This window comes from Acomys minous, assembly GCF_964271855.1.
Source record: "Acomys minous genome assembly, chromosome: 14".
NCBI classification, from domain to species: Eukaryota; Metazoa; Chordata; class Mammalia; order Rodentia; family Muridae; genus Acomys; species Acomys minous.
The window spans coordinates 81,810,103-81,831,790 of record NC_140496.1 but is presented as its reverse complement, the minus strand read 5'-3'; the positions used below and the strand labels follow the sequence as shown (position 1 = coordinate 81,831,790).

Genomic DNA, 21,688 nt, shown 5'->3' with positions numbered 1-21,688 from the left:
GTGGCAACTCTGAGAGTGCAACATGTTCACAGCTGGATGGATCAGGAAGCAGGGAGTAGCTAGTGTGCCTTAACATGGGCCTCCGATAATGACTCACTTGTGCAAGCCAGGTGTCTACAGCCTCTCATATTGTTCCGCTGATTGGAGAGAAAGCATTCAAACAAATGAGCCTATGAGGGACAGCTCCCATTCAAATGTACATGGGGTGCATGCGTACACGGTCTTCCTTGGCCATGCCGATAACTAGGATATCAGGAAATCCAGCCTGTGTGCAGGCTTTGAAAAAGGAATGGGGACTGGCGAACTCACACAGTTAGTGCTACCCTGAACAACTGTGGCCAGACGAACATCTTTGCCTTGGTGGTACCTCTTGGTCACAGTCACCCGTGTGGCTGAGTCATCTTTTAAAAAATGTCTGAGGCAGACATTTTACCCCACCTATTAGGCTTAATTAAAAAAATATGTATTTGGCTGTAACCATTCAAACTACAAAACCCAACAAAACCAGGAAAAGGCAAGAGAAAAGCAAAGGGTATTATTTATTGGTAGGCTTTAAGGACAAAGGCAGAATTTTCACACACTTTTGTGACTGGCTTTGGGTGCTGATTGAATCACAGGTGTTCAGTGAAGCACCTCTTGTTTTCCTCATAACATCTAGCTTTGAAGCTGCCTTTGAGCTCTCCTTTTGCTCCTGTAAGATGACCACACTTATTTCCACAATCAATCAGAACTCATCCATTCTCTCAGGTCTACTCACCACTATCTCTTGCACAGGGCACAGACCCCCGAGTGCAGGTTCTGAAGGATTCCTGTCAGCCTACACGAGAACATGGTACTCCTAAGACCCCGACATCTCAGTGGCTCCTACTGCTTGCCCAGTGGGAAAGTCCTTGTCCCTAGAAGCTGGCTTCTGTTACTGCTTCCATGTGTTTCTCTTTCTCTCTTCCCTGTCACTGGTCCAGCTGAGCTGTGGTGGCCTCTGGGTGGTGCCCTGGCACACCAGAGGTGTACTCTCCCAAAGTCTATCCATTTTATGCTCTCCCTCTTGGAGCAGTTGAATACAATGTTATCCCTCATTCCCTGATCTCTGCGACACTGCTGGCCCCAAATTTCTGACTTCAATCCTCCTTCTCTTCTCCTCATCTTTTGTAAAGAAGGACATTGCCTCTGATATTCTGATTTGCTTACCTGGGTCTCCTTGTGCTTGAAGAGAAATATCATCAAAAACAGGGGGTTTCCAGGTTTTATGGACCTGTGTGTTCTGTAGTAGCACTCAGCCGTGAATGAACTAATGAATGATGAGTGAACAAGTGAGTGACAAATGAATTTCAAGGTAGTAAATGCAAGGTCAATTAAAGCAAGGAGCATTAGTTCAGGAAGGATTAACTACCTAGCCATGGGAAGTTGTGGGAAGGCTTATAGATTAGTCAATGTGATCTTCTGCCTTACAGAAATAAGGCTATCCATTAACCTCAGAGCCTCCTCTGTGAAGCCAAGAAATAAGAACACTCATTGGTCTCTTGGATTGTGGGAAGGCGTAAATCATATCACTCTACTATTAGACCCAAGAAGATCTTATTTCTAATCACTTGTGTATTTTTTTTCCACCTCAGAAGTGAGGACACCTTAAAGTTTTGTTCATCGAAACAAATCACTCAATTATTCTTAGCAAACCTCAGTTCACTGATCCAACAGACCCAGTTTTCTTTGAAAGGTATATAAATGATGCCAGTGAACTGTCTAGCAAGACGGTTGTGATGCTTCAGGAAATGATGACAAGTGTATACATCACGAAACTGTGGGAAATGAGCTCAAAGTCATGGCTCCACTGATTCAAACAAGGTTTAGAAAAAAAAATAACCATTTTCTTCCAATTGACATTCTGTCATGAAAGTTCCAACTGTTTACAAGTCCAAATACCTTTAGTTTTATGAGTTGGTTCTCAGAAAGTCTATTGTGTTTTTCTCTTAAGCAAATTGTTTTTATTTTCCTCATCTATTTTATAAGGGGAGAGAGAGAGAGAGAGAGAGAGAGAGAGAGAGAGAGAGAGAGAGAGAGAGAGAGAGAGAGAGAGAGACCATGTCTTCCCTAAAAGCTGGTTCTACATGATTCAGAAGAAGTTTTCATATGAGTGTGTGTAAGGGGAGATGCAAGTCTTCAAACTCGCCCCTGAGATGTTAAGTCAATGGCAGTGGGAAAGTGAGACACACTTCCAGAGAACATTAGACCAGAGCTCTGTAGCAATGTTACTCTGTGTGGTCCCCAGAGAAGCCACTCCCCATCACCAGGGAGCTTGCTGCAAATGCTGAACCTCACATTTTACTCACCTTCAGCAATAGAACCTGTAGAGGAAAAGCCAAGGACATTAGGTTAAAAAAGTTCTCCAAGTTACTCCTAGTACTGTTTGCTGTTGCAGACTCTAATTGTTAACAGGTAGGAGGTTGTTAGAATCAAACTGAATATGGTAGAACATGCCTGTAATTCTAGCACTTTGGGAAGGAGGCAAGAAGAGCCAGGGTTCACAGTCATTCTTAGCTACAAAGAAATTTTGAGAGAAGCTTAGCCTGCACAGTGCACTGTCTCAAAGGCACATAAAAGCAGAAAGAAGCTGTTAAAATCAATAATATATTTGAAGAGCTAATTAAAAATTTTCGATGTCAAAATATAGGAACTAGATAATTGCTAGTTCTAATCGAGTAACTAAAGTTGGATTTTAAGTACATTTTAATTGTCTTATGAGACTGATATATCTTGAACATTTAAGTCATTAGAGTAATAGTAAAATATTAACAAAGTTCAACTTTTACTATGGGAAGATGAGCTAATGTTGTCATTTTAAATTTAAATATGAACCAAATCAAAGTAAGAACTTATTTCAGCTAACCAAATTTGAATGGAGAAGCCAGTTTGAAAATGAATTTTCAAATAATCATCTATATTTTTCTATAGTTGTTTACTGGAGGAACGTATTTATTAACTTCTACCCTGAAGATAAACTGTGCAGCTAGACCAAGCCCATTCTGTCAATCATCTAGGTAATGGAGTGAAAAAATTAGTGCTTAAATTGGAGTCCCATTTTCATTACTTTGGGACTTTGACCAAGATAGAAAACCTCTCTAAGGGTGAATTCATCTCAAATAAAATGAGGTTTAGAGAATGTATAGACTTATTGATGTAGGTAGGTCCACACATTTTGATCAACTAGAGGATAAATATATATATACATATATGTGTATATATCTAATCTTATATATATGTATATATATATATATATATATATATATATATATATATATATATTAGATTACTTTTGCTAGTCAAAGTACACCAGTATAGACACACTACCAAATTTACAGTCTGAACTATTATAATAGAGGTCATTAATGTAATAGGTTAGTAATACCAGATACCTCACAATTTTTTGCTAGGTAAGGAAAAGCAGAATTTGGGCCAAATATGTGTTTCACTTTCTTTCCTTTTGGATAGAAGTACTCTGAGCTCATCTAAATGTTGATAGAAGAGGTTTATATAATATAAATATTAATTGTGAAAGGGAAAGAGAGGTAATGGTAAGAGTCAAGCCTTGAGTGTGGAAGATACTCAGCATGTCTTTTCCTGATGTGTTGATATAAGTGAGAAGAGAGCAGAGAATGGCCCACTAGCAATGCCAGCAGGTTTGTAAATTTGCTGTTAATAATATGAAAGAGATGCATTGCTGTGGTTGGTGGTCTTTCACGAAGAGAGTATATTGCCAGAAATGAGACATTTAGGAACAGGAGCTGAAGAGACGACTCAGTAGTCAAGATCATTTACTGCTATTACACAGAAATTGAGTTTGGTTCCTAATAAAGCTCGCTGACCAGCTTACAATCACCCATAACTCCAACTCCAGGATATCTAATACCCTCTTCTGGCCTTGATAGGCACCCAGATAAATGTAGCTCTCCGACTCGCTATCTGTCTCTCTGTCCCCCCCCCCCTCTCTCACACACACACCCACATACACACACACAAATGAAAATCATTTTTAAAATTAGAACTGGTAGTTCTCAAGATTAGGAAACATGACAGAAGGGGAAAACACAAGGCCCATCAGTGTGGTCATGATTTCTTGTAAAGATTCCACATTGCTCATTCTGAGACAGTGAGAGTTCTTGGGAGTGTGGAAATATTTGTTTCTATTTATTCTAAATAAGTCAACTCCAGAATTAGGTTAAAACTAAAACTTGGGTATACTGAGTGTGTCCTATGTTCCAGGCAAAGCTCCATAGACTTTTATAAATACAATCTACCTAAGAGAAAAACATGCTAGAAGGTAATTATCTGATGAGATTTCATCCCTTTCATTGGATGAAGGGACCCAGAGGCTGGAAATAACCTAAGAATCGAAGATTGAGGGCAGGTGAGGAAATTACGATTAGAACCAGGTGTTCAATCTAATGCCCACTACTACTCAGATAAGTTATCCTTAGCATGACTTCATTCTCTCAATATGGTAGCTGAGAATTATGCTTAAAAAATTACCCAAAGCTATGACGTAGCTGGAGATTAGGCTCAGTGGGATTGGCATGTAATTTTGAGAACCTCAGTTCAGATCCTCAGAATATTTGTAAAACCAAATGATGTAGTGTGTGCCACCACACGTCTCAGGAACTAGATAGCTAGGATTATAGGAACGTTCCATGGCCAGACTTGGTATTTTTAGGTGAGACTGTGCAGATATTATGCTTTGATGTACAGTTAGAAATTTTGGGATTAGGAGGAAAGAGGTACACGTTTGCAACATATTACAATAATTGAAATGCGGTAGCCATGGTAGGAATGAAATGGATGCACTCGGCTCCATTCTGCCTGGTGTAGGGTGCGAAAATAACCAGAAAACTATGGAAAGGGAGACAAAAGTGGTATTAAGGTCTGCAGCCATAGGATGGCGTTTTCGTAGAGGAGAATAAGGAATATTCTGGGAAAGGTCACAACTCTGTGAAGAAGTGAAAGAACCTGGGCGGTGATGATGTTGAACGGATAAACGGGGCAGTGTGGAGTCAGGTGGGGTTAGGAACTGATTGCAGCCTGCAGACAAGGGGAGCTGCTAAGGTGCTAGCTCACAGGACTTGTGTCGTGTTGTGGGGATTTCACTCTGGTTCTTTGTAGGGGTGGATTCTGATGCTGCAAGCATGACAGTCCTTTAGGAAGTTATTGAAACGATGGCCATGAAGTCTAGATTTATTTGTTAACTTAAAACTGGTTTTGGTGCACCTACTGAATGTGTCAACTCACGTAACAAGATGGTGTTCAAAGCTGAATAGGATATCTATATACCGTCATCTATATGTCTATGTATCCATGCATCTATATGTTCATATACCTGTATATCCACATATTCATAAAGCCAATCTGGTACTGGCACAAAACAGACACACTGATGAATGGAATTGAGTTGATTTATGTCCTAGACATAAATTTACACATCTATGAATGCCCAATTTTTATAAAGAGGCCAGAAATACGCACTGGAAAAAAAATATAGCATCTTCAACAAATGGCACTGGTCAAACTGGCTGCATGTAGAAAAATCCAAATAGATCAATACTTATTACTCTGCACAGAACTCAACTTCAAATGGGTCAAAGACCTCAGCACAGCCTTTAACTCACAGACACAGGAAAAGGCTTTCTAGACAGAACACCATTAGTACAGACATTAAGAAGATCAGTTAATAAATGAATGGTCTCTCATGAAACTGAAAAGCCTTTTCCATGGCAAAGGACACTGCCATTAAGACAAAACAGCAGACTGCAGAATGGGAAAAGAACTTTGTCAATTATACATCCAAAGAGTGATAATATTCAAAACATATAAAGAAAAAACTTGAACACCACGAAAACGAATAACACAATTAAAATGGGGTACAGATTTAAACAGAGAATTCTCAAAAAAAAAAAAAACACAAATGGTTGAGAAACACTCAAAGAAATGTTCAACATCCTTAGTCAACAAAAAGATACAAATCAAAACTATTTGTAATCTTATCTTACATAATTCAGAATGGCCAAGGTCAACAAAACAAGAGCTAGCTCACACTAACGAGGATATGAAGAAGAGGACCATTAATCCATTGCTAGTGGGAGAGCAAATTTATACAACCACTGTGGAAATCAGTGTGGCAGTTCCCTAGGAAATCAAGAATAAATATACCTTAAGATTTAGCCACATCACTCTTGGGCATATACCCTCTACGTCCTACAACAGAGAAACTTGCTTAGCCGTGTTCATTTCTGCTCTATTCATAATAGTCAGAAATTAGAAACAGATTAGATGGCATTCAGTGGATGAATTGGGCAAAAAACATGCTAAATTTACTCAGCTTTCATAAAAATGAAATTTGCTGGTAAACGAATGGAACTAAGGGAGAAAAAAATTATCCTAGGTGAGGTAGCTCAGATCCAAAGAGACAAATGTGGTGTGTGTTCACTTATGTGTGGATGTTAGATGTTAAGTCTAAGATAAGCAAGGCAAAATCCATAGAATCACAGACTTTAGAAACAGAGTTGTAAGGCACTGGAAGGAGAATAGAATAGATAGTCATGGGTGGATGGGCGTGGGGTTTAGGATGGCACGATCAAATGGAGAAGAGGAGGTGAGAGGGGAGCAGCAGAGGGCAAATGGAGAGGGACTGCTAAAACCAAAGGCCATTTGAGGTGTTATATGGAAAGTTTTGTAGAAATCTCCTAAAATATATGAAGGTGATCTAAATGGAATCACTAAATAATATGGAGACAGAGCCTTAACTATGTGTTTCTCATCACCAAATGAAGTCACTACTCCTGGGAATGAGTTACATCTAATCAAGCTGTTGGCCAAAAGAGTCCCAAGGGAACGTTAAAACAACCCACATTATTGCTGAGTCAATTTTTTTTTTTGCTCTCTACACATTGCTGTAAGGCCTTGTTGCAGAAGATAACAACTACACACCTCATTGGACACATAGAATTCAAGCTTGTGCCTACCTAGAGCCTGTGTAATAGTGCTCATGCTACTGTAAGATGCTTTGTATGCTGCCAAAGGAGAAACATAAACACCAACCCAGCTACAAACTCTTTCTACAAGTGACCCACCTATAAGGTACATTACCGCAATTGTGGCACAAAGCGTGTGGAACTTACCAACCCCTTTTTAACTGGATTTGAGGCTCACTGAATGAGTGAAAGCCATCTTCAATACTGCATGGGTGGCCAAGAACCAGAGACTAGATAGCCTATTTAGGGAAAAACAAATCCTACTGTTCTAATAAAGGAACATAGCAATAAGATGGCTCTTAACCATGTTCTGCTCTGTCCATAGATCAGTGTCTTTTCAGCCATCACCAGAGAAGCTTCCCTGCAGTAGATTTCAACTAATACAGAGACCTAGAGTTAGATATTGTGCAGAGAGTGAGAGATCTTGGAACACCCAGTCCAAAATAGCATGCCTCTATCAATTCCCTTCCCTCAGGATTCAGGGACGCCTGGTAAAGAGGAAGCAAAAAGATTTTAAGAGTCAGATGGAATGGATGATATAAGCTATCAAGGCCTTCCAAGTACAGCAGGACCTGTGCGTATACATACGAACTCACAGAGGTTGTGGCAGCATACACAGAGCCTGCATGGGTCTGGGCCTGATTGGGTCCCAGCACTGGGAGTGGAATTGGACACAAATGCACATCCCTCAGACCACAGCTATCTTCAATTGGTAACTGTTTGCAAATGAAATTTTAATTTTCTTCTGTAGAGTCTCACTGTATATATATGGGGCCACTTAAGGGCTGGCCCCATGCCTAGCAGCATGAGGTCAACAGAAAACAAACTCAGTGGCATTTTTGAGGCTCTTTGCCTCATAATAATTTATCAGGCTTTTCCTTGTTTTTCTTTCCTGTCCAATATATATATATATATTAGGGTTTCTAATTTTTCTATGGGATCTCTGTGTGTATAAATGTGTGTATCTCTGCATCTACATGTATTACTTGAGCTTTTGCTTTTGCCTTTTTTCTTCTGTTTGTTTTGTCCTATTCTGGTTTGTTATTATTATTATTACTATTATTATTATTAATTATTAATTTCTCATTAGTATCCTAATGAGAAAGAGAAAGAAGGGATGTGGAATTTAGTGGGTGGGAGTTGAGGAGTTGGGTAGGGGGAACTGTAATCAGAATATATTTTATTAAAAAATCCATTTTATTTATTTTTTTAAATTGGGGACTATTAATGTTTGATTCAGTTGCCTACCAGAGGTCAATAAATAATTGTTTATCCAACTATTCCTTCTTTCATTCTTCACATGTTTTCTTAGCGCCTATGAGTTCAGACCCCTGGTCTGGGTACTGTGAAATTTATGGAGTTATAAATCAGAGTCTTGCTTTTCAGGGGGGCAGCAATGGAGGTAAAAGGCTTCCATAGAGCTGTAAAGGAGTGGAAAATCGTGCCTAATAAGACAGTCACAGACAGAACTGTGAAAGGTCACTGTTAGGATAAATTATTTCTGGCGAAGGACTCATGCAAAGCTGTATGAGGAAATGTTTTTTTTTTTTTTTTTTTTTTTTGGCTGAATCTTAAGGAGTGGTTGGCATTTGGGCAACCAGTGAAAAGGTGTGAATTCCAGAAGTGAAGCAAAGAGAGGGGGCCATACTAAAGGGCCCTAGAAACTCAGAGCCATCCATCGCTTCCTCTGGTGTAGTGTAGTGAGTACAGAAGCTGAAGAAACTGCTTGAAGACTGGACTAAGATGTGCCTATAGCTTATGTGGGAGGCAGAAAGTCCTGAAGAAAGCCTAGAGGGCTTTGATGGAGGCATGCAGTTCAAGCTTAAATATGTGCTTCTCATTTTAGAAGCTACGCAATCATGGCCGGCTTATGTAATAACTCCCCTAAATTTTTAATATTCTATGCATAAAATGAGAACATTTGTTAAATATTTTATTAATGTTTTCAAATATTGCGTGTGCAGATTAAAAGGCAGGATGCTTGAAGAGAAAAAGGCACATGAAAGCCCTCAGAGAAAATTAATTTCTTTTCTCATTTTTTGGTGCACTGGGGAGCCAAGGGTGGTGTTTGCCGAGGGGGCTCTTCTGATGAGTTTCATGTTTTAGTAAAGCAAATGTATTGGATGAACTCGAAGAGAGCGGGGGGGGGGGGGGGGATGGGGGGTTGGAGGGGGGGGTAAAGGCTAGAAGATGAGAAGCAGGGCAGTTTCCTTCTTTTAATTACAATAGCGCACGCAGAGAAATGGATGCCTCAAAGAAACACCACTGCTGGGAATGTTTAGTATCTAGACTGCTAAAAGACCATTTCATCAAACTAATTACATCAGAGTAAAATACCCTCAGAGTGAGATGAAATAAAAATTATCTGTAGAAATTTGCTGGACATTTTTTTTCTTTTAGCTCTTAGCTCTCTGCAGCTGACTCCATTTCAGCCTCCAGGAATAGCACTTTATGAAACTCAACACTCTTACCTGGACAGATATTTATCCGAATGACGACTGTGCCTAATTTAAACATGTCTTTTGAGGTTCATTTAAAATTGGGCACTTTGATCATCACTGAGTGCCACTAGCCTAATTAACCAGCACTTCTGCTTTCAGACAATCCAAGTCGAGTAGGAGTAGGCAGCGGTCCGCTGGATGGCCTTGGCATTGGGCTTTTCTTTATGGACTGTCTGTATGAGGTTTGAAAGCTACTCTCACTCTCCACTTCTTATATTTATTCTATATTGGCGAAATAAGACGAGCGAGATTCTTTTAGCCCATGTAGCCTTGGCTGTCCTGGACTGGTTTTGTAGACCAGGCTGGCCTCTAACTCACAGAGATCTGCCCGCCTCTGCCTCCCTGAGTGTTGAGATTAAATCCATGCACCGTCATGTACAGCTAGATTCTTATTTCTTATTGACAGATAACAATAAACGTCTATATTTTTGCAGCTGTCTAAGCATTAGCTAAATGTCTCTGAAAGCAATAGTGAATATATTAAGATGCTCTGGGTATGGAACACTACTTACAGCTTGGGTTTTAATCAAGTACATATGAGTGGAAGCATGCATGACCTTGATGTTGACAATGTAGGTTGATGGGAAGTGTGTGTGTGTGTGTGTGTGTGTGTGTGTGTGTGTGTGTGCGCGCGCGCGCGGGTGCGCATGCCCGCGCGTGCGCATGCATGCGCAAGGATATAGGGTGAACTAATTAAATCTGTTTCCCTAGGATTCCTCCTGTCATTTTCAGATGAGAATGACTACAAAATACAGTTGCTTTTCCAGGCATTGCAAGTCCATAAATCTCCTGAAGACACACCCTAGCTTTGGAGCCCTTGGCAAGCAGACAGAGGAGCTCTCTGGATCCATATCTGCTGGGACAAGTCAAAAGCCCCAGAACTCGTGGCTGTGCACACAACTGTGCGGTGTGACTGCCATTGTTCATGATGGACACTTGGAAGGCTCAACTTTATTCAGCTTCAGAGGGAGGCTGCCAATAAAGCCAAACTCTTAGAGTTTCCTACGAAAGCTTCTGAAAATCTCATCATGTTTTTGGTGCTGTGTGTAAACTTCGTCATAATTCAAATCTTCCCGACACATCTGCTTTCACTTTGACTCTACTCCATGTATCTCTATGTTCTCTACTTTGATCCAACTTCTCCTGTGCTTACTCTCCAGTCCGTTCCAAAGAACCCTCTATTGACAGTTTGCTCTGAAGAAATCCCTCCTGACCTTAGCATGACCCTGAACATTCCCTCTTTTCACTCTAATTCATTAGTCTGTGTCCCTACAACACTATCAGCTCTAGACTGGCCCTTTACTCCACTTCACTTCTCACAGAATCTGAGGCTGGACTAGGTAGGCATCTTCTTAGTTCCTCATTACACTTCCTACCACCTGTTCCTCTTGTCTCCCTCAGACGTTCAGTCCCTTAAAAAAACAGTGGGAAAGATCAGACTCTAGCAAACTCCAGGCACCACCCCGTATCCCTTAGACACAGACCATCCTTGTCCTCCTAGCACTGTCCTTTTCACTATGGTTGTTCTTATAATTTTCAATGATTTAAGTATCCCTGGGAATGTGGTGTCCAGCACCTTCTTAACGTCTTCACTTGCAATGACATCACCCTCTGTCGCACCTTCACCCTCACTTCTCTATCATTTGTGAACAATACACTAATTAGAATTTTGTCCCATCATCATGCGCTTACTCACTCCCTGACTCCTATCCTTTCACTTAGCAGTCTACTCTCTTAGTGCTCACCCAGAATCTCAGTCCACATAGAGTCTGAACATAAACTCCCTGTACTTCTTTTTCTTTCCACAGTCACTGTGGATTAAAAAAATAATAATAATCCAACTCTGCAATCAAGATGTTTCTCCATATAGCACCTGAGTATGGCAGGGTAAAAACAACTATACTGACGCTGTCAAAAAAAAAAAAAAAAAGGCCACAAAGCTCAGGTGGGTTTCGGGACTGCTAGCTCTCTGTCTGCATTCCATGCTCATTCACTTTTCCACTCCCCTAGAAAATATTTTATATCCAACTCTCTCAAATACCTACATCTTAATTAATTCTCAGTGGCTGATCTCACTTTGCATGTATTTGGAAAGCAGAACGACTCCAAAGTGGACTCCTTCATTGTCCCCAAATCAAACCTTCCAATCTATTTGCACTTCATAATTATCTTCACTCTTATTATAGTGAATGAAGTGGTAACGAACAGCCATGGTGACTTTGAGGAACAATTAAGAAGACTTACATTCTAGACATGAACATTTATCGTACAACTCTGTTTAAGAGAAGGCACCATTGGATAAAAGCATCGTCATTAGAACAGAAGAGGCCAGAAATGGACCAAATGTGACAGCACTGATGAAGATGATTCTGCAATGCTATAAGAAAGTGTGCTCTTAAAATTCTCCCTCTCCCTCCCTCCCTCCCCTCTCCTCCCCTCTCTCTGTATTTCAGCCACTTGTATTTCTTGACTTGCTTATGGAGAATAGAGAATAATTCCTGTGAGTCCTTTGGGACTCAATTCTCTCCTGCTACCTTGTGGGTTCTGGGGATTGAATTTGGGTTGTCAGTCCAAATGGACAGACATAGGAAAGTGAATACTTTGGAACTCAGATTTACTACTGCATTAAAAAGTAATTCCAGTTGATCTAAAGACAAAAAACAGAGCAATAGAATATTTAGGAGGAAAAGCCCATTGTGATGATATGGTTTAGGTAAGACTCTCTTAAATCAGCACAGCAAGGAAAAGAACATAAACTGAACAGCAATAAAATTAAAACCTAGTCATTAAAAAAAACACATTACTATAATTATGTGAGTGGGAAAGAAAGCTACAAAGTGGAAAATCTGTGCAATACAAATCGCTGACAAAGGAAGAGATTATATAAATAATTATCACACTCCATAAAAGAACAAATAGTCACCTAAACAGAAAGTAAAGCAATTATTTGCATACATACTTATTAAAAGACATTCAACATTATTAGTTATTATGAAAATGCAAATTTCAAACAGGACAGCATACCAATGTACAATGACTATAGTGCCTAAAATGAAAAGAAACAATAACAAATGTTGGCATAGATGGGGCTTTTCACACAGTAGCCACGATAGTTCAAGCAAGCCCAGAATCATTACTTTGGGAACTGTTGAACAGTAGCTGCAAAAGCTAAACACCCACATGCCTGCATCTCAGCAATTGTACCTGATGAACTCACAAGAGGAGTCCAAAGATACGCTCATGAAAGCATGAGCAAGTATGTTTATGGCAGCATATTCCTAATGGTTCCAAACTGGAAACCAGCAACATCCTTGATGGTAGAATGGGTAAACAAATTGCAGCATATTTACACAAAAGATCATTATCCTACAATGGGATTTGGAAAATCGCATCAATAACCAATGATACAGAAAAAGTCATAAGATTAAGACTAAAAGCACAGAGTAATTTTGAGATAAATTCAAATCATATTTCCAATCTTTCCTTAAGTCTTCAGAACCTCGTGTCTAATGCTTGTAAAGCCTATATTTCTTTCAGACAACATTGTTATTTTCTTTTTCAAGAAAAGATCATCCAGATTGAGGTAACCCATGCCCAGAAACATATGCATGGTATATACTCACTTACAAGTGGATATAACCCAACATAGATGTCTGCTGAGAGACTCTACCAGCAGGGGATTGGGACAGATACTGGGACTCGAAGATGAACTCTGTGAAGAGTGCTGAGAGTTGTATGGAAGAATGGGGGAATGGAAGGACCAGGAGGGGTCAGGAGCTCCGCAGGGAGACCATCAGGGCCTGAGGATCTGGACCCAAAGGCGGCCTGCACAAACCGATGCATCAACCAAGGACATTGCATGCAGAGAACCTAGACGCCTGTTCAGATATAGCTGATGGGCAGTTAATTCTCCACATTGGGGTGGGGGATGCTGCCAGTGAACCTCTGACGTTCACTCTGGTGCCCTTGATTTTAATCACTGCCCCTTGGCATGACTGCCTTGTGGACACACAGAGGAAGGGGATGCAAGCTATCTGGATGAGACCTGACAGGCTGAAGCCGGACAGTGGGGGAGGAGGGCCAACCTGTCAGAGGACCAGGGGAGGAGAATAGGGCAGAAGAGGGAGGGAGGGTGGGAACAAGAAGATAAGAGCAAGGAGATAGCAATTGGGATGTAAAGTGAATAAATTATGATAAATAAAATATGAAATGAAAAAAAAAAAGAAGAAGAAGGGCTGTTATTTCTCTGTACCACCACTTGGACCACTTATTTGAGAATAGTAAATAAAGGTACCTTGCATTTGATTGAACACAGGCAACCACTTTCTCAATTAGCCTCTATGTCATCAGACTAACTCTGAACATCCACTGAGAACACTACATTGTTACCTCTCTTGGACTCTTACCGAATCTATATGAAACAGGAACAACAGAAGCAGCAATGTTACAGAACTGTTCTGAGAATTAAATAAGATAACATGTTTACCAGTGGTATCTCCGTAGTTAATAGGATAACATGTTTACCAGTGGTATCTCCGTAGTTCCTCGCATTTAATACAGATGCTTTTTAATTCACCATCAACACCACTAGCATCAGAATAATCTGACATGCTCATAAAATTACTGGTGATTTCTTGGCACACTGAACGGCGGATAGGCCCATATTTTGTACTTTTTGACTGGCATTTGAGGTCATTCATGCTGCTCACTTGAGTTTGAGAACTACAGCCAAACAGATCGAGTTTCCTAAGTTGATCCTCGCAGTTTGCATCCAATAGTCCGCATGCAACGAATGCGTCCTGACAGCGTGACTGATACTCAGTGTTGCCAGAGCGGCATAACACGGATTATAAAAGGAATTTGTTACGTAGCTGTGTAGCATTAAAAGGAAGTTTCACATTTCAATTGCGGAAACACATAAACAAAAGCATTGTTGTGTTAAAGGTATCAGAAGTTAAGTCAGCTCCAGCCATTTGGTTCCCCTCAAGTCATGTATAGATACTTGATTTCTCTCACATTTCACATAACCTATTTTTCTCTCTAAATAATCCATCCCACCGGGACTTTTATTGCTTCCTTTTTTTTTTTTCTTTAGAGGATGCCGAAAGCACAAAGGCGTTCTCACAGACAGGCTAAGTACCCTGTTCTCTGGGCCTGAAGTGTCCGTATTAAGCCTTGAACTAGACATTCTTGACTAGTTTCTTTCTTACATTCATTTATAGGAAAGTCCCAGGGAAGACTTCAAGTAAGACATCTCCCTTTGCTTAACCCAAGTAGAAATCTGTACCAAATCACAGTAGCTATTTGAGCTTTTTTTGGTCTACAAAACAATTATGCAACTTACTTCACTGAATGAAAAATCTGAGTAGGAAGCAACATCTTGTCATTGGATGTTTGTTTGTGCTGACAGTGATGAATCAGCCTTTGATTAAGGAAAAAAAAACCCCAAGAGTTATTTCTGCCTCCATTCTGTTCCAACTTATTCAGTAAGCTTCAAGGTAAGTGATAAAGGTAGAATAGATATTCTATCAGTATAAGGTGTTTTCAAATCTCCCCCCTTCAGGAAAAAGTCTTAAACATGCTTTATTATAGAAAGTAAGTTCATGAATTCAGTTTCATATTTTTGCAACTACTGTTGGCTCTCTGCGCAAATCTGAATTCTCTAAATCAACTGATGTGTCTGCATGACATGTTCATTCCATGAGCTAAGGATAACAATAGTTGGGAATAGAGATGAATAATTTAATCCTAGGCCACCAGACGGTCTTATTTTCTAGACAACTATTGGAGAAATATCAAATACTCTTGACTTTATGATGCAATAATTAATCTTGAAAATGACTCTGAAGGACACTGACCTGTCCCTCCGCCCTTGCCTCCTGTTCCTCCTCCTCCTCTTCTCCTTCATTAATTAAAAAAAAAAAAACCAAAAAACTTTTGAGACAGGCTTTCACCTTGTAGCTCTGGTTGATCAGGAACTCACTATGTAGAGTAGACGGACATCAAAACATCAGAGAACTGCCTGTCTCTGCATCTTGAGTGCTGGGGTTAAAGGTGTGTACCACCATGCCCTGCTCTTCTCTCTGAGGCTGCAAAACGTTATTTTCTGGCAGTGATGATAAATTTTGACAGTTTGCTAAGCAGTGGAAATTATGCTGTAAGCAAAAGTCGTTGCAAGACAGAGATTCCTACGAAATGTTGAAGTCTTAATTTTTCCAGACTGGTTACTGGCTATCCTTACAGGGTCCGATTCCAAGAACAACTTCACTTGAAGCAAGGGTTTTCTGTCTTGAAACCAAAATCATAAAGCACATAGGTCGAAGACTTCAGCTACTCAGGAGTACCTTGACCCCTTGACCCTTTTGCTTTACCTTCTAAACCAAACTCGCAGCATGAAAACAAGTAACAACCCTGTATATTCTAACAAAAAGGAATTGTACGAACCCCTTAAGAAGATGAGCTATTTAGCAGACTCCTGACAACGTTAAGAACATTTCTCAGTCTTAGTGACTCAGAACCCTTCCCCCACACCAGAGCAATAGCCACAGCAAATCTCAGTGAACTCCACTGCATTTTGAGAACTGCCTTGGCAGTCAGATATGACACCGTGAGAAAAAAGCACCCAGCAAAGATGCAGGTGGAGGCATCTTCCACACCCAGCACGGTCCATGGCACTCCCGCCGCCCCTCTGGCCCTGCTTTTGTGGCTTCTGTTCTCTGTTATCAACTGGGTTTATGATCATAGAATTCCAGTTTCTGTAACAAAGTAAGAGTTGCAAGCGACACTTTTGCTCCCTGAACTTTGTTGTGATACCTGAAACAAAATGTGAATGTGGGTGACAATTGAAACGGATTTGGGAGCAGCACCCATGGAGCTCTTTGGTTAGTGGATGAGTGTAAAAACCCTGACACCATTCAAAAGCTCACAGTGGGCTGTCAGGGAAAGGAAAAGAAGAGTAGGGCCTGATGATGACAGACCATTCCTTCCTTCCTTCCTCCCTTCATTCATTCATTTGTTCGTTCTTTCATTTATTTGTTCATTAGTTGGATTGTTTCCCCCATCCTCTCTGTTCCTCTCTTAAATTAGAAACCAGTTTTAAATAAAGGCTTACGCTTTTTTTCCCCCAAGTAATAAATAGAAGCGGTAACACTTACTTTCCGGTAATAAACTGGCTCCTGGACGGTGTGCAAATAGGCTGGACGTAATAGTTCTCTAATTTAACTCCCTCTGCTGCGAGTTTGTCGAGAGTGGGCGTCTTTATCTCAGATCCGTGGTAACCCACATCTCTAAATCCCTGATCGTCAGCTAAGATGAAAATGAGATGGGGCTGGGAGGTGGCCGCTGTACCTGGTTCAGGTCTCTCTGCGGCTTGAGCTCTCAGAGACCCTTCGTCTTCGAAGGCTTGGCCCCAGCACAGGTAGCCATAGGTGAGCAGGCTCAGAACCCAGACGCCTGCCAGGGCACCCATCGCTACCATCTTTCCAGGCCAGACACAGGCCTGCAGGTCCAGAGGCTCCGGGCTGTCCCTGGGGGCCATTCACTCTGGTCCCAGCAGAGACTGCACAAGCACAGCCCTGCCCCCTTTGCTGCGGCTGGCACACTCATACATGCAGAGGAGGTAGATGCCGCTGAAGGCTGTAAGGAAATCCTGCTCCCCTCCCAGCTGTCACCACGTACCACAACTTCAATCCTCTGGAGGTGATGGCTTAACCCGTGGACTTGGATGCTGCAAAAACACTAGAAGGGAGCAGAGGTGCTCTCCATCATGGTACACATTTTTTCCCCTCCTAGCGCTACCCAGCAGCTTCCACAAAAAAGTTAGTATCTTCAACTCACAAGTTCTCATGAAGTAAAAAATAAATAAATAAAAGAAGAACACCACCACCAACAACAACAACCAAGAGAAGACTGATAGCCTCACAGGACAGGGACAGTTCGTGGCCACACCATCCTGCACATCTTCAGGGAGCCAGGGTGTGTCCATGCGCTGGCAGGCACCAGGGGGTTGAGACTGACATTGGTCCAGTTTCCGGGGCACTCGGGAAGCCTTGCCAAGTTGTCCTGAGCTTCTCGGTGGATGACAGGCTGAGCCGAGGGGACGTGCTTCAGGCTGGCCGCTTTCTCCACTTTTTCAGGGCTATTTCCCCATCTTCCGCTGTGCGTTTGTCAATCTCACTAACCCTTCTCCAGGCCCCATTGTGAGAAAGGATCCAGCCGGCCTCCCGCCTCTTTGGCAATTCCTTCTCTGCCCCACAGAGCTTGGGGACACTCAAGGCGTCCCTGCCAGTGATCGTTTAAACACACGTGTCCCCTATGGGTGCTGCAGCCGCTCCCGCGTGCGCTTGGGTGGCTGACTTAGTTCTAGCCATCTGTGGCTTCTTCCTGTACTCGCCAGGCAGTCGCAGCCGGGGAGATCCATGCTTGCTGGCTGAGGGCGGGGCCCAGGCCAGGGAGGCGCTGCCTCTCGCCCTCCTTTTTACAAGGAGAAAAAAAAAAAAAAAAAAAAAAAAAAAACCGCATCTGGGAAGGGCGCTTTCGCTGCAGGGCGGCTCCCAGGGGGCCACCCCGGTGCAGGTAAAAGACAGTCTTTCCCTGGCTCTGTCCACGGACAGCCCTCTTGCCCACCTCTGAAACTTTGAAAGCTGCTCGTGCAAGTGAAAGAAAAGCAGGAGAATCAACAGATGGCACAGCACACTCTTCCGTTGGTTTTTCTTCATTGCTTGCCAGACTCCCTTTTCCTATTTCTCCCTGCCTTTGCCGTTTTCTTTTTCTTTCTTTCTTTCTTTCTTTCTTTCTTTCTTTCTTTCTTTCTTTCATAGCCACAACTACGTCTTTCAAAGCACCACTTTTTCTATCCACAAGTGACCTTTCCAGCCTGCTTTGCTCATTACTTTTTTCCTAAGTGAAGGTTGTAAGAGTGTAGGCTTTTTGCCTCTCTCCAAGTCTCCAAGGGTTTTCTCGCCAAGAATATGGAGAGAGAGAGAGAGAGAGAGAGAGAGAGAGAGAGAGAGAGAGAGAGAGAGAGAGAGAGAGAGAGAGAGAATGGTTTGGAAGGGCATATGCGTGTACAGTCATGTGCTGATCTGGAACTCACTGTGTGTCTGAAGATGACCCTACGCTTCTGATCCTCCTGCCTCTACTGCCTTAGATTGTACATTCAAAAATTTAGATGCGCCAAGATAGGAAAGGTGTCTTCTTCAAGGCTGTCAAATACAAATAGCCAAAACACCAAGAATGCAACATTTATATAATTCCTGATTGTGTCCCGGTTCTTCTTGCCGTAGGTAAGCTATTGTATATATGTGTAATAATCTAAATGTATATGTATAAAAATAATTTTAAAAAGAATAAAATGAAAAAAAAATTTCTCCAAGCCAGATTCGAATAGTGTGGGATCAACCCCGGCACTCACCAGCTGAGCTGTGCCTACTAGCCTTTGCATTTCTGCAGCAAACATTGCTTCCTGTCTGTTATCTCGGAGTAGCCTCCTCCCACCCCGACTCCTCCCTCTCTCGTTCTCTCTTTCCAATTGTTTTCTGTCTCTCTCCTCTCTCTGCCACGAAAGATTGTTTTCATTTCCTACAGTTGTAGTCTTTTAAAACACTGCTCAGATGCAGGATCTCTACAGAAGAGGCATTCAATACCAAAAGCACTTGATATATATGTATTTTTTTTCAACACTTCTTCACTAGGCACCTACTGTAGAGTGGCATACAACATGCTAGTCTAAAAATTAGTGGCTAAGTCACAATTCTGAATTTCATTTCGCTGTTACTTTTAATTCCCTGCTGCTACTACAGTTCCTGTCAAATTCCCAGACAAACTTGGTGAAATGGAAACTCAGCCCGGGAGACAGAATGCTGTTTCATGCAGCTAATTTTGCCAACATGTGCAGGCAGTTGCTTATTCTGGTTGCTCAGGGTAGAGATGCTGAGGTTTAGAAGACATATTTAGGATTGGGAATAGCGATTCTGTGAGTTTAAATTTCCAAATATCTAAGAAGAGTCCTACTGGGTGATTAAAAGTACTGAGAGGTAGGACTCCAGGCTTCCCTAGCCTAATGGGGAGCTAGAATGGAAAAAGATGCAAACACCCGGTCAGACTCTCAGCTGGACAGCTAATGAGTGACATACAAGAAGAAGGGTTGTCTTGTCTGTGTTTCTGTTTGACAATAACAATTACTCTCCAGTCTAGATTTCTGGAAAGAACTTTCTTTAAGACAACATTTATGCACTATCTCCTGTGAGTTGACCACAGTGCCTTAGACACTGACACACTTACACTCACGTGCTTGACATCTTGTCTTGATGTAGTGCCTCATAAACTTCACCATCCTCCAGCAGCTCTCAGGAGCATTCTTCCATTTGTCAATATTGGAAGAGCTGGGCCAGTAACAGCAGTGGGAAGCAAGGAAGAATCTAAATTAGAATGTCTCTGCTCTGGTAGAGTCTATATTATGGTGGGGAAGAACTATCTTGCTCAAATAGCACCCTCAGGCTCCAACTGTTACTGTGAGAAAGCCTTCTGGAGAAGAGAAAAACAAATCATAAAAGTAAAGACACCTGACTTATGCCATCTGTAGTTAAGAGGTGAGGTAGTTCAGAGAATGACCATTAAACTGGAAGGATACCATGTTATTTGTTATCTTCAATTTGGATATATAAAACTGACTTCCAAGCTTCTTCTCTTCAGAAGATGATCTTACAAATGGGGATTAAAAATCATTCCCAGCCAACAAGCAGCTAGGATTCTATCATCTGTGTACTGGGATTGTAAGTACATAGACTCAGCACTTCCTGCTATAGAATTGGAACTCAATAGTTTTACCACTCTCATAAAATGTCAAGTTGAAGTATCTGTACAACTCAGTAGTTCTTTCCTCAGTTTAGAACCAATATCTGTGTGCTTAAGCATCAGTTGTTTCCATGGAATCTCTTCTTTGGTTTATTTCAGCTTGGGTATACTTAATTATAAATAAGCCTCATTTAGTTATAGAATGGAGAATGGCCATATGTCTTAGTTACTTTTCTATTGTTGTGAAAAGACATCATGAACAAGACAAATTATGGAAGAAAGCATTTAATTAGAAGCTTACTTACCATTTCAGAGTGTTAGTCCATTACATCTGATCCACAAGTTGTAGGCAGAAGGGAGGAAGGGAGGGAGGGAGGGAGGGAGGAGGAGGAAGAGGAGGAGGAGGAGGAGGAGGAGGAGGAGGAGGAGAGAGAGAGAGAGAGAGAGAGAGAGAGAGAGAGAGAGAGAGAGAGAGAGAGAGAGACTAGCTGGGCCAGTACAGGAATGGAGATTAATAAGTTCCCATGATATCAGATACTGAGGAGATTCAACAAATTTGAAGAGCTTGTTCAGACTTTTTGGACATTAGGAGTGGATAGTTTTATGAGCAGGACATATCATTGTAGCATGAGCTCTTCTAGTCTGGATTTATATGAATAGAAACAGTAAAGGAAGCTTCAGCTCATGAGTTTGACTGGCTGTAATGTCCTTTCAAGATGGCTGAAATTCATGAAGCTTTAAAAATTTTTTTTTTATTAGAACAAGTAGTGATGGAGTATTTAAAAAGAAACCTTAGCGATTTCCTTTTCAGGAGAGAGTTAGAGGAGTAAAAGGTAGAATCCCGTGATTGCCAGAGAGTTTGAAAATTTCATGGTAATACATTCCTTGAATAAAACACAAGGCTTTGGTTATAAAAAAAAAAAAAAAAAAAAAAAGAACTGACACTCATTGAAAGCTGAAAGATATTAATTGACTAAGAGGGGAAATGGATGCAAGTGTGGAAGTCCCCAGCAGAACTTTAATTTGATAATAGAAAAATAAAATAAAAATAAGACAAATTAGGGCAAGCCAAATAAGGCAAACAGAATAGTGTGGGGCTCTATCCAAGAACAGACTTAGGGTGTCAGATCCCCGAAGCTGCAAGAGAGTCAGTAGTGAGTATGAGTGTACTGTGACCCATCAGTGAGCAGAAAATCTAAGAAGACCACCAACAAGCAGCAAAATTAGTAGTTGGACAGATATTACTATGAGGCATTCATGTCCAAGCTCTCCATCAAATGACATTGCTAAAAATCTTGCTAATGTGAGGACAAAATTGCTTTATATTGCAAACTACATATGCTTAATATTCAAAAAGGTAATCAGATAGTATTATTG

The 21,688-nt window shown here is 41.2% G+C and overlaps 1 protein-coding gene and 1 long non-coding RNA gene across 2 annotated transcripts in view; one reads left to right on the top strand and one right to left on the bottom strand.

Annotated features, from left to right (window-relative positions):
* ARSJ (arylsulfatase family member J) overlaps positions 1-18,158 on the bottom strand; it is a 75,978-nt gene extending 57,820 nt beyond the window's left edge. The window contains exon 1 of the mRNA XM_084757603.1: positions 16,672-18,158. Within this exon, the coding sequence (XP_084613729.1) occupies positions 16,672-17,054 (383 nt within the window). The 5' untranslated portion in view covers positions 17,055-18,158. The remainder of the gene's footprint in view (positions 1-16,671) is intronic.
* The window catches only part of LOC311583772, a 671,074-nt gene that overhangs the window by 466,073 nt on the left and 183,313 nt on the right, over positions 1-21,688 (top strand). The window lies entirely within an intron of this gene.